Here is a 13,890-nt window from a genome sequence, read left to right as displayed (position 1 = left end):
GGAGGGGGGCCTTGGGGGGGGGGGGGGGGGAGGAGGGGGTGTTGCTCCCAAAGTAGGTGGTGCAGGAGCAACAGGGAGGGAAATGCCCCCCACTATCAAGGGCACAGGTGTAGTCTTCCGACTCTGAGAGGTGACTTGGGTTGGGGAGCTGATGGTGCCAGAACTGTTGCAGGGGCAGCGTAAGACAATGTCATACGCACAGGATGCAGGCGTTCAAATTTTCTCTTAGCTTCAGTGTAGGTCAGTCGGTCTAGGGTCTTGTACTCTATGATTTTCCTTTCTTTCTGGAGGATCCCGCAGTCTGATGAGCAAGGCGAATGGTGCTCTCTGCAGTTGACACAGATGGGAGGCGGGGAACATGGAATATTGGGATGTGATGGGCGTCCACAGTCTTGACATGTGATGCTGGAAGTACAGTGGGGAGACATATGGCTGAACGTCCAGTACTTAAAGCACCGCATGGGGGAGGGATACAGGGCTTTACATCACAGCGATAGACCATCACCTTGAGCTTCTCAGGCATCGTATCATCCTCAAAGGCCAAGGTGAAGGCACCGGTGGCAACCTGATTATCCCTCGGACCCCAGTAAACGAAATATACACCTCGTCACTCTAAATTGGCTTGTAGCTCATTGTCCGACTGCAAAAGAAAGTCTCTGTGAAATATGATACCCTGGACCATATTTAAGCTCTTATGGGGCATGATGGTTACGGAAACATCCTCCAGCTTGTTACAAGTGAGTAACTCCCATGACTAGGCAGAGGATGCTGTTTTGATCATGACTGACCCCGACCTCATTTCGGACAAGCCCACGACCTCCCAAAACTTGTCCTCTAAATGCTCAACAAAAAACTGAGGCTTCATCATCATCATCATCATGAAAGATTCCCCATCAGCTCTCGAACATAAGAGGTACTGGGGCGAATAAGATCTGCTGCCACACTTAGCTTGACGCTCCTACCATGGTGTGGCCAGGGAGGGGAACGATTTGGGGTCATATTTCTGTGCACTGAATTGAGCTCGTGAATACTTAGAGACCGCTGGTGTTTCACCACCAGCAAGAGATGATGGACTACGCATCATCGCGTGTCATCCGCCCTGATGCCATCCACTCCTCCCCACGGGCGCCACCCGGCCGCGGCAGAGTCCACCTGGCAGGATGGCCATTGTAGGGAGTCCCGATGCCCCAGGGGGATGGGAATCTACCTCTTGGCATACGTAGAGAGTTAATGGTGCAGGTATCAGCAGAGCGATCCCTGTGTGGTCAGGGGGCTACAACTAACAGGGTACATGGGGGCCCCAATACAACGGACTGGCTACCGTGCTGGATATCAGGTGCTAAGAAGTCCATGGTCATCACCAACGCAGAAAGTGACACTGCATAGTGCATGGTGGAAAACGCACCCAGGAAGGTGTCTTCGCCCAAGAGTTGGTGAATGGGCGGGACTGCAATGTGACGACGAGGAAGCGGGCTACAGATCTCAATGCACGATGGATGCAATGTGTAAGGCGCCCTTCCCCAATTGACTTGCTCTTCGGGAAAATTTTGAAGAACGGAGATCAAACCCTACAGGGGACCATCACATAAAGGCCGAAACATGTGAAACTCCTTTTAGTCACCTCTTACGACAGGCAGGAATACCTTGGGCTTATTCTAACCCCCAGACCCACAGGGGGATGACAGATTTTGCTCTCCCACAGGACTTTACCTTTCTTTCCTATTACTAAAAAGTAACATACAATTTTCCCTCTCTAATTTCCTCTGTTTCTCTAAGTGAAGCTTGAGAATTTCTATTTGTATGTACAGCCGACAAATTTCCAGAGAGCAATCTACATTTTCCTGAATATCTGAAAAATGGGAATTTGAGAGTATTTAATATCATTTCTTTACTATCACAGAATTTCCACATACTTTTTGAAATATGTGTATCCCAGCCGAGTTTTCATTGCTTAACAAAAGTTTAACATATATTCTGTGCACAATTGCAACACACAAGAAAAAAGAGAGAATAACTAATAGACTATAAAACACCAGTTCAGATCTTTATTTTGAATGAACAGTAACTTTGAAATGCATTAGACATTTTCTGAAAATATAATGTTAAATCAATTGGTACAGTTTATTACATTTCAGGATAAGTCTTATAGAGGACCAACATGAGAGTGCTTATTACAATTTAAAGAACTTTTTCATGAGGAAAAATTTATAAACAACTTTCCATTGACTATAAAATATTTAAAATATAAGCTTACCAAAGATCAGCATTATGGTCATATGGACTTTCCTCAATGAGTTCTGGTGCCATGTAAAGGGGCGTTCCTTTAATGGAGGTAAGCACATGTGTTCCGGCACTCATACTTCTTGCAAATCCGAAGTCACACAATTTTGCAGTACCATTCCCTTCAATCAGGATGTTTTGTGGCTTCAGATCCCTTAAACATCAAAACATTCTACATCTATACATGCTATCTTCCATGCAAAGTGTGGACATTAATTAAATAGCTGGCAGGAATCTGAGTACAAGATGTGATATTAATCCACACTGTTTTACTGCATGTTAAAGTTTAAAAAAATCTTGTCACTAAATTACTACAATCCCAAAATATAAAAGCCCAAACCACAATTTGAAGAAAGGGGAGTGGACAATACAAAACCAAATGGAAGTGTTTGTTGATGACTGGATAATCAGTATGTCATACGTCCTACCATATTCAAATTTAATTTCAGAATTTTCAAGAATTTAAAATAAGTGGGAGCTAATATTTGGCCCAATAACAATACTTTTGATGAATTATATTTTTTGGCTGTTTGACATTCAATTATACTTCTTTATGTAGAGTTTTTACAGTTGCTACTACTGTAAACTGAGAAGCAGTATGCTTACACATACAATTTTCTTTTCTATTTATATGTAGCCAGAAGATACAGACTAAGATACCTTATCAACGAAGTCCTCTGAATGAAGACAATGGAACCCTTAAGGGAAAGTGGTGGTGTTGCATACAGTGGATAAGCTGAGTAACGAAGAGGGAAAGGAAAGGGAGGGGTGAAAGGAAAGGGAGGGGCTAAGAGAAAATGAGTGAAGAACAATAAATAAAAGAGAAATGAATATGGCTCTGCTGCAACCAGAGGTAGTGTTATGAGGCACAATGAGAAAACAGCAGAGGATGATTCATAGGCTCTAACATTTATGAGTCAGAACTGAAGTGAGAGGGAGAGAGTAAAGTAATGATAAATAAGAAGGTAACAGATTTAGAGGAGGCAAGGTGACAACAAAGACAGAGATCGGGGAAGTGCAGAAAGTACTAAGTTTGAGGAAATAGTGATTGTGGAACAGAATAATAGTTTGAACAGGCAGTTGCCATCTACGCAATTCAAAGAAGGTAATATTTGGATAAAGGTTACAGATGATACTAATAAAGCAGCCATTGATGTTGAACTTGTCTTCAGTGCTTTGCTTTGTTTCTGCATGGTAATACAATTTTGTGGTCACAATTTGGCAGCAGTCATTCATCCAGATGCACAACTGGTTGGTTATCATTCTCAAAGGAAGATCACACAGAAGCTGGAAAGGACTGGTATATGATGTGTTGCTTTTACTTGGATGATTCTGCCTCTGGCAAGTTAAATTATGCCATTATGTGATAGATGGGGGCATGGGATTAATCGTACAACGACATCTGCCACATGTATGTAACTCATGCTACAAGGTGTTGGGAATGGGAGCTACTTCAATGTGAACTGAGATATTTTGTTCGTTAGGTGCCTGTGTGTTCCTTTGCTCTGGAGTTTGAAAGCTGAGTGACTACATTCCAATCCTTATTCATGCCCATCTCTATCGCCCCAAGCCACTATAAGGTGAGTAGTCGTCTTTATTCATTCCACTGTTTGCATCACACCCTGCATTTTCCAGTACCATAGTGTGTACTGCCTTTAACAATGCAACTAGGCTTTTGGCTGACTGCTGCATTGATTACATTCAAACCATTTATTGAAGATGCAAATAAATTATTTGCCCTTCGAATTGTAATTCTAGCCATCTGCAACATGTGGAAGCATCTGGAGGAAATGTTTTCTTCCACTCGAGGTATTTCACTGCTGTATCTGCTTGGGGTCGAGTGATAAACCCTATGCAATGTAGAAACAAAGTTGAGCATTTGACGCTAATAATTCCTTAATTTTTTGAAACCATATTTTTCTGTATGTGACAGGTACCTGTCTGACAGAGGGAAAATGACTCTTTCTTTCTGTAAAGCAATATACAAATTATAATTTCATATTTTATCATGTATGTAATGATATCGGTGTTGGTGTGTAAATTCTCAGTTGAGCTGCTGCTGCTGTTCTTATGTTGCCATGAGTATCATGTGGATATATAACACTGAACAAATCTTTGTTTATGCAGCGAAAAAGTTATCTAAAAATGATGAATTCAAGCATGTAGCTTGCGATGTTATACCACATTATTGAGGACAACTTATGAAGTCATTTGATGTGTTCTCAAGTTTAAAACAAGACAGAGAAGAGGAAAATTGTCTCAATTGACACATGTGGACAAGAATAATTATTGTGACTGAAGAAGAAAAACAATCCAAAAAAGTAACTGGTGAGGAGAATTGGGCAATTACAGTTACCTACATCTAACTCTGAAGTCTACCATGAAGTGCACAGTAGAGGGTGTATCCCATTGTACCAGTTGTTAGAGTTTCTTTCAACGCCATACACATATGGTGCACTGGAAGAATGATTGTTTGAATGCATCTGTGTGTGCTGTAATTATTATAATCTTCTTCTCATGATCCCTATGTGAGCAATATTTAGGAGGTTGTAGTACATTCCTAGAGCCATCATTTAAAGCTTAAAACTTTGTTAATAGACTTTCTTGAGATAGTTTACATCTTCCTTCTAGAGTCCGTTCAGTTTCTTCAGCATCTCTGAGACACTTTCCCATAGATCAACCAAACCTGTGACTATTCGTGTTGTCCTTCTCTGTATATGTTCTATATCCCGTGCTAGCTCTATCTGGTGCAGATCTCCCATACTTGAGCAATATTCTATAATGCATCGCATGAGTGATTTGTAAGGGATCTACTTTGTAGACTGACTGTATTTTCCCAGTATTTTACTAATAAACTGAAGTATACCATCTGCTTTACCCACATCTGAGCTATGTGATCATTATATTCTGTATCCTTACAAAGTGGTACACGCAGTTAGTTGTACGAGCTGACCTATTCCAACAGTGACTCATTGATATTATAGTCATACAATACTATGGTTTTTTGTATTTTGAAGTGCACAATTTTATATTTCTGAACATTTGATAATCTTTGGACCACTTTGAAATTTTAGCAAGATGTGACTGAATATGTCCGACAGTACTGTATTATAGATATCTTGCATCATCTGCAAAAAGTCTGAGGTTACCACTAATGTTGTCTGCAAGGGTCCTAACACACTTCTCTGACGCACACCTGAAATTACTTCTATGTCTGACAATGACTCTCCATCCACAATAACATTCTGCATTCTCCATATCAACTGAGCCAGGTGGTGCAGTGCTTAGCATACTGGACTCACATTCGGGAGGACAACAGTTCAAACGTGTGGCGGGCCATCCTGATTTACGTTTCCCATAATTTCCCTAAATTGCTTCAGGCAAATGCCAGGATGGTTCCTTTCAAAGAACACAGCCGACTTCCTCCTCCGTCCTTCCCTTATCTGATGGGACCAATGACCTCGCTGTTTGATCACCTCCCCCGAATCAGCCAACCAACCAACCATCTCACTACCAAAAAGTCCTCAATCCCTTCACAAATGTCACATGATACCCCACATGATTGTATTTTTGACAATAAGTGTAGGTGTGATACTGACTGAAATGTTTTTTGGAGATCAAGAAAGACTGCACATACCTGACTCCCTTGACTCAAAGCTTGACTCAAAGCTTTCTGTATGCTGTGTGAGAAAAGTGGGAGTTGGGTTTCACATTTTTTTGGAATCCATGCTCTTTGGCGGTGAGATCATTTTGTTCTGAGCTCAGAATATGTTCTAAGATTCTACAACAAATTGATGTCAAGGATATCCGACTGTAGTTTTGTTGATAATTTCTACTACCCTTCTTGTGGATGGGTGAGACCTGTGTTTTCTTTCAACTACTGGTACCGTTTTTTGTTCATGGAATTTACAATACTTTATAGTTACACAAGAGGCTAACTCAGCCACAAGTTCATTTTATTTTGGAATGGGACACAGTTTATGATGTGTAAGTCATATTTTCACCACATCAACAGTAAATGTTGAAAAATTAGCTATTTGGACAAAAGTGAATTCGAAGGCAAAGAAAAATCTCATTTCCTTACTACATAAAAAAACACCCTTACTTCGAGTTGCCACATGTGAAACTGCAAAAGGTGTGTGGGAAAGGTTGCACCAGATTTATGATAGTTAATCTGTAGAAAATATTAACTTGTTATGACATAAGTTTCCTAATACTGGGAATAGGTCATTTTTCAAAATTTGATGAAGTTCAAAAAAAGCTGTCTCTGCTAAATAAACCAATAGATGAAATTGATTTGTGTGCATGTTTACTTCAGTCATTGTCAAAAGAATTTGATCACATTTGTGTAACTTGGTATCATATACTAACAAAGAGAGAAAACATGGTACAACTTACAGGAAAAATGTCTGAATTACACTACTGGCCATTAAAATCGCTACACCACGAAAATTACATGCTAAAGACGTGAAATTTAACCAACAGGAAGAAATGCTGTGATATGCAAATGATTAGCTTTTCAGAGCATTCACACAAGGTTGGTGCCGGTGACGACACCTACAATGTGCTGAAATGAGGAAAAAAATGGTTCAAATGGCTCTGAGCACTATGCGACTTAACTTCTGAGGTCATCAGTCGCCTAGAACTTAGAACTAATTAAACCTAACTAACCTAAGGACATCACACACATCCATGCCCGAGGCAGGATTCGAACCTACGACCGTAGTGGTCACGCGGTTCCAGACTGAAGCGCCTTTAACTGCACGGCCACACCGGCCAGCTGAAATGAGGAAAGTTTCCAGCCGATTTCTCATACACAAACAGCAGCTGACCAGCGTTGCCTGGTGAAACGTTGTTGTGATGCCTCATGCAAGGAGGAGAAATGCATACCATCACATTTCCGACTTTGATAAAGGTCGGATTGTAGCCTATCGCGATTGCGGTTCATCGTATCGCGACATTGCTGCTTGCGTTGGTCGAGATCCAATGAGTCTTAGCAGAATATGGAATCAGTGGGTTCAGGAGGGTAATACGGAACGCCATGCTGGATCCCAATGGCCTCGTATCACTAGCAGTCGAGATGACAGGCATCTTATCCGCATGGCTGAAATGAATTGTGCAGCCACGTCTCGATCCCTGAGTCAAAGATGGGGATGTTTGCAAGACAACAACCATCTGCACGAACTGTTCAACGACGTTTGCAGCAGCATGGACTATCAGCACGGAGACCATGGCTGTGGTTACCCTTGACGCTGCATCACAGACAGGAGCGCCTGCGATGGTGTACTCAACGACGAACCTGGGTGCACGAATGGCAAAACGTCATTCTTTCAGATGAATCCAGGTTCTGTTTACAGCATCACGATGGTCGCATCCGTGTTTGGTGACATCGCGGTGAATGGACATTGGAAGCGTGTATTCGTCATCGCCATACTGGCTATCACCCGGCGTGATGGCATAGGGTGCCATTGGTTACACGTCTTGGTCACCTCTTGTTGGCATTGAAGGTACTTTGAATAGTGGACGTTACATTTCAGATGTGTTACGGCCCTTGGTTCTACCCTTCATTCGATCCCTGCGAAACCCTACATTTCAGCAGTATAATGCACAAAAGCATGTTGCAGGTCCTGTACGGGCCTTTCTGGATACAGAAAATGTTCAACAGCTGCCCTGACCAGCACATTCTCCAGATCTCTCACCAATTGAAAACGTCTGGTCAATGGTGGCTGAGCAACTGGCTCGTCGCAATACTGCAGTCACTACTCTTGATGAACTGTGGTATCGTGTTGAAGCTGCATGGGCAGCTGTACCAGTACACACCATCCAAGCTCTGTTTGACTCAATGCCCAGGTGTATCAAGGCCGTTATTACAGCCAGAGGTGGTTGTTCTGGGTACTGATTTCTCAGGATCTATGCACCCAAATTGTGGTGAAAATGTGATCACATGTCTGTTCTAGTATAATATATATGTCCAATGAATACCCAACTATCATCTGCATTTCTTCTTGGTGTAGCAATTTTAATGGCTAGCAGTGAATGAGTTGCAAAAAAAGGAAGAGATGAAACAAATGTAGTAACTTCAGTGTTTCCAGAATCCAAGAGAAGGACATCAACATGACAGAAATAAAATGGTTCTTATGCAAAAAGGCGAAATTCATTCAAACATGATGTGAAAGAAGTATTTATCTTGTGGTAAAAGTGGACCTATTTCGAAAGACTGCAAAGCAAATTGTGCATGCTTGAAATGGAAAGGTAAAGGTCATCTATCTAGGAACTGTCCTAGCTGTGGTAAGTCTGCAATATAATGTAATGCAATGCAATACAACACAATCATTCTGATTCTGCAACGTTACAGGCTGTGGAAAAGTCATCAGTAGCAATTCCAGGAAAAATGTGGTTTGAGAAATCTGAATTATCTGAAAATGTAACTATAGTAGTAGGTGATGAGTGGTACATTGACAGTGTTGCAATACATCACATAACAAATTGTTGAGATTGATATGTTTCATACAATCCTCTTGATACACCAAAGAAAATGGACAGCACTCAGAATAATGAGCAGATCAAAGCATTTGGAAGTAACCACACTGATGTTGAAGGTTTTGATGGTAAAAGGGTGAACCAGGCATATTTTGAAGATGTGTGGTACTGTCCAGATGATGCTTGTAATTTATTGTTAGGTAGGCTTGAGAGAAATGTATTGATCAAAGTATCAAAAATGACAGTAAAATGAAGTAACACACAAAATGCTGTTGCTTTATCTGAAAGCAAGAATGAACTTCATTCTTTCGCAATGAAAGTGATTCAGCACCAACAAATTTTTTGTTGTAAAGGAAGCTACTGATACTCTTCATAGGTGATGTTAGCAGCCGATATTAAGTAGCAGGGTTGGGGTTGGGGTTGTTAGGGGGAAGAGACCAAACAGCGAGGTCATCGGTCTCATCAGATTAGGGAAGGATGGGAAAGGAAGTCGGCCGTGCCCTTTCAAAGGAACCATCCCGGCATTTGCCTAGAGCGATTTAGGGAAATCATGGAAAACCTAAATCAGGATGGCCAGATGCGGGATTGAACCGTCATCCTCCCGAATGCGAGTCCAGTGTGCTAACCACTGCGCCACTGAAGATTGTATGCTAAGTAAACACCATCGGCTAGTTTTAGGTAACCAAACTGATAAATAATCTGGTCCAGGATGATGTCTGTGGTCCAATGAAAGAAAAGGATTTAGCTGGCTATCAATATTTTCTTTTTTTAAGGGTGACTTTATGGTTTCGGAGTGACATTTTTTATGGCAAAAAGATGGGGTTGTACAGAATTTGCCAATTTCCATTAAGATGGTGAAAAAACAAACTCAACTGAATATTAAGGAATTGTGCACTGATGTGGAAAGGAGTTTGATAACAGTGACGTAAAAAGAGCTGAGTCAATTGGGTTGAAACATTCTGTGACTGTGCCATACACACCACAGCAAAATGGAGTTGCTGACTGTGAGAACAGGATTATCTATGAGATGGTGTGTCCATGGCTTCAGTCAGCAAGGCATATTCCGAAAGCAGTGTGGATTGAAACTGTACTTGCTGCAACTCACACTCTTGACTGATCTGGATGGAAATAGTTTGACGCTAAATCTTTGGAAGATTATATAGTTGGCTATGATGACTATAACTAACATATGTACTTTCCAGTTGAGTTATTATCAGCTCAGATGCAAAATTAAAGGATGAAACATTATGACCACCATTGATGAATGTTATTAACAAGTTTGCTGAAGTTTCAACTGTGGATGATTTTAAAAATAAAACACCATATAAAGTGAATGATCGGAAACCTTCAAAGAAAATCATGATCATGTGGATGTGACTGAAGAGGCAAATGGTGTTTCTTTAAATGAAGCTAAAAATAGTGATGGACAATGAGCACTGAGGAGCAGGGAAATGACTAAAAAGTCAATAAGTTACCATGATGAACCTGAGCAAATGAAGGTGATGATGCTGAGGGAAGTTCCAAAAGACTATGATGAAGCACTGAAGTCTTCAGATGCAGAAAATTGGAAAGGTGGAATGGATGAAAAAAACCCATTCATATAAAAATTTTGTACCTGGAAATTAGTTGATTTACAAGTCAGAAGAAAAGCTATAGGTAACTGCTAGTTGTTTGCAACAAAACTGAATAATAACAATGATGTTGTCCACTACAAGGTAAGATTTGTTGCAAAGGGGTTTGGTCAGAGGCCAGAAGTTGATTTTTCTGAAACATTATACCCTGTTGTTAGATTTGAAACAATCAAAGCCATTTTCTGTGCAGCTGTTCAATGAACTTGGAAGATTAAAAACTTTACTGTCAAAATAACATTCCTGAATGGTTCAGGTCATGTGTGCAGACTGCTTTGAAGCTTGTATGGATTGAAGCAAGTAGCAAAATGTTGGTATGTATGCTTGAATGAGTACTTCAGAAATTAAGCACTTAAGAAATTAAATTTATCAGGGAGCAAAACTGATTTACATATGCACTTTGAAGGGAATCTAATCCTTTTATTTCATACGGATGATGCACTGATGATGGGATCCAATGAAATGGTTCATAGTTAGACAGTAAAATTACAAGAAGAGCTTGATATTGTGGTTAGCAAAGTGAATTGCTATTCAGCCTCAAAATCCAAAGATTTGAAAATTGTTTACAGATTAATCAGACTGCATATGCAAAAAAGTGTTGGCAAGGTTTGGTATGACAGAGCAGATCTAGTATCACTATGTGTTGAACCAGGATGGGTAGCTAGTGATTCAACACCAGCTAATGACACTGACACAAGAGATTATAGGTAGTCTCATGTATTTAACATTGAGAACACATCCAGATCTAACACATGCTGTCAATGAGAGCATAAGATTTACCTAGTAAAGCCCACCTTAAACTGGTTAAATGAATTCTTCACTATCTACAAGATACAACTGACAATGAAATACAGTTTAGAAAATTAATGACTTCTGTTATAGAACCTAATAGTGACACCAATCATGCAAGAGAAAAGTTGATAGAAGTTCAAGTGGTGTTTTAATGAGGTATTGTGGTGGACCAGTAATCCAGAAAAGTAAAGTTCAAAATGTGTTGCACAGTCATCATTGGAAGCCATATTTGTTGATATAAGTGAGCCAAGTAAATCACTAATGTGGCTGGATCATTTATTGAAGGAAGCTAAAATTATTGAGGAAAGTTCACTTGCTACATTAAATGCTGATAACCAAAGTACTATGCTGATAACCAAAGTACTATTAAATATGTAAAAGGTACAGGATTCTATGAGCACTCTAAAAATATTGAAACTTGTTTTCAGTAAGTACTGCAGTTAGTCAATGAGAAGAAGATCAATGTAGGACATGTTTCAGCAAAAGAGCGAGAAACATAAATTTTTATGAAGGGTCTACCAGCGAAGATATTATGAAGAAAGTAAACTTTGATTGGAATGACTAAGTTAGTGAGCCAATAATGAAATATGAACATGGTGGTATAGTGTAAAGGAATGCATAAACTATAATTTCATATTTTATTTTATATGTAATGATATCAGTGTTGTTGTGCAAGTTCTTCGATGAGCTGATGTTGTTCTTTTTATGTTGCCATGAGTAACATGTTGATGTGTGTGGTGTCTGTTCTTTTGGAGATGTCTGAAAGAGCACACACTATTTTTTGATTCAACAGTCATATATACACATGATGTAAGAGAAATTCAGACCTCAGTCACAACTGAGTTTTGAAATAATTCCAATGGTATTGCCCTGGACAAGGACTCCCACTTAAGGGGCCACACCATGGTTCAGGTCGAAAAAAATTGATTTTCAGTTTTCATCATATTTCGATAGATTAAGGTTTTATTTAAGTACTCTGAAAAGGATTTTGCTGAAAAAAATTTTTTTTCCAGCATTTAAAGAGCATTTTCCTATCACACGTGATTATGTGCCATGCCCACTTTTCTGTCACCCACTTTTCTGCATATATTTTAGATCTTTATATCCCCTACATTGCATGTTATGGTATTTTTTTTAAACTCCCGAGTGTGTTGGCTATCAATGGAATGCAACGGTCGGTATTCTTTTGTTTCTGCTGTTTGTAAACAACACGCTTTCAAACACGCGGTTAGTTTTTTCAAGTGTGATTGCGAGTAGTTGTTATACTTACGTTTGCAGTGCTTGTTTATGTGCGGTTTTGTTGTGTTTATTGAAGATGATGAAACATAAAGGCATTTTCAAGCAACGATAATTTAGAGGAAGCAAGTTTAGAAAGCTTTCTGTACAAGAGGTTATGTCACCTGGCAACAATGTTTGTGATTGTAATTCTTCAACAAGTGCATCATCAAAGAAGCTCTCACCATTTCAAGAGAGTTACATCGAAGTTACTGTAAGTGACAAGGGGTGCAGTAACATTATTATAAATTTGAGAATATTATCAGATGTAATTTCTAAATTTGTACAATGTAGACAGTGTAGTGAGTCACAGAGTGTGAAAATTTGTGAGAGTGCCAGTGGGAGAAAAGGCCTAGCAATTGCTTTGGATTTAATTTGCACTAAATGCTCAGCTGTGATTTCATTTATGAGTTTTTCAAAACCAGATGCAAGTGGCCCTTATGAAATCAATACTAGATTAGTTTACGCCTTACGATCCATTGGCAAGGGCATGGCTGCAGGGAGAACTTTTTGTTCAGTGATGAACTTACATCAACCACCGAATAAATTTGGAAAACTGACTGCAATATTAGAGAAAGCTGTATGTGAGGTCAGTGAGGAAAGCATGAAACTGGCTGCTAGGGAAGCAGTGGAAGAAAATGATGGATGTTCAGATATTGCAGTTGCACTTGATGGAAGTTGGCAGAAAAGAGGAAATACTTCTCTGAATGGAGTAGTGACTGCCATGAGTGTAGACACTGGTAAAGTGTTAGATGTGGAGATAATGTCTAAACATTGTACATGTTGTAAAATCAATGAACATAAAGAACACAACTGTGTGGCTAATTTTAGAGGAACAAGTGGTGGTGTGGAAGTTTATGGAGTACAACAAATATTTCATTGCTCTGTAGAAACAAGAGGCGTATGGTACACCAAATATTTGGGCGATGGTGACAGTAAGGCATACAAAAATGTAGTGAACTCTAAGCAATATGGAGATGCCATTATTAGCAAAATAGAATGTGTAGGCCATGTTCAAAAACGTTTGGGAACAAGGCTGAGAAAACTAACTGTTGATATGAGAGGAAAAAAATTAGAAGATGGAAAATTGTTGACAAGACAGGGTCAGTTAACTAAAACTGAAATATAAAACGTGCAGGTATACTATGGGCAGGCAATTAGGAGAAATAAAGAAAACTTCTAAGGAAATGTCTGCATGGGCAGACACAGAACGCAAATGAATGTTTCAACAGAATAATTTGGAACCACCTTTCTAAAACTGTATTTGTAGGCATGCATACAGTGAAATTAGGAGTTCACAATGCTGTTATTACATTCAATTGCGGTAATATTGGAAAGTGTTGGGTACTGAAAAGGCTGGGAATTAATCCTGGTGAAAATATGATCACTGGGCTGCAACATTGTGATGAAATAAGGATAGCCGATGCAGAGAGGT

At 39.8% G+C, this 13,890-nt stretch overlaps 1 protein-coding gene across 1 annotated transcript in view; it reads right to left on the bottom strand.

Annotated features, from left to right (window-relative positions):
• LOC124803881 (serine/threonine-protein kinase fused) overlaps positions 1-13,890 on the bottom strand; it is a 211,018-nt gene that overhangs the window by 103,914 nt on the left and 93,214 nt on the right. Inside the window, exon 4 of the mRNA XM_047264708.1 lies at positions 2,255-2,434. Within this exon, the coding sequence (XP_047120664.1) occupies positions 2,255-2,434 (180 nt within the window). The remainder of the gene's footprint in view (positions 1-2,254; positions 2,435-13,890) is intronic.

This window comes from Schistocerca piceifrons, chromosome 1 (genome assembly GCF_021461385.2).
Source record: "Schistocerca piceifrons isolate TAMUIC-IGC-003096 chromosome 1, iqSchPice1.1, whole genome shotgun sequence".
Lineage (NCBI taxonomy): Eukaryota > Metazoa > Arthropoda > Insecta > Orthoptera > Acrididae > Schistocerca > Schistocerca piceifrons.
The sequence above is the reverse complement of the archived record's forward strand: the minus strand, read 5'-3'. Positions and strand labels throughout refer to the sequence as shown.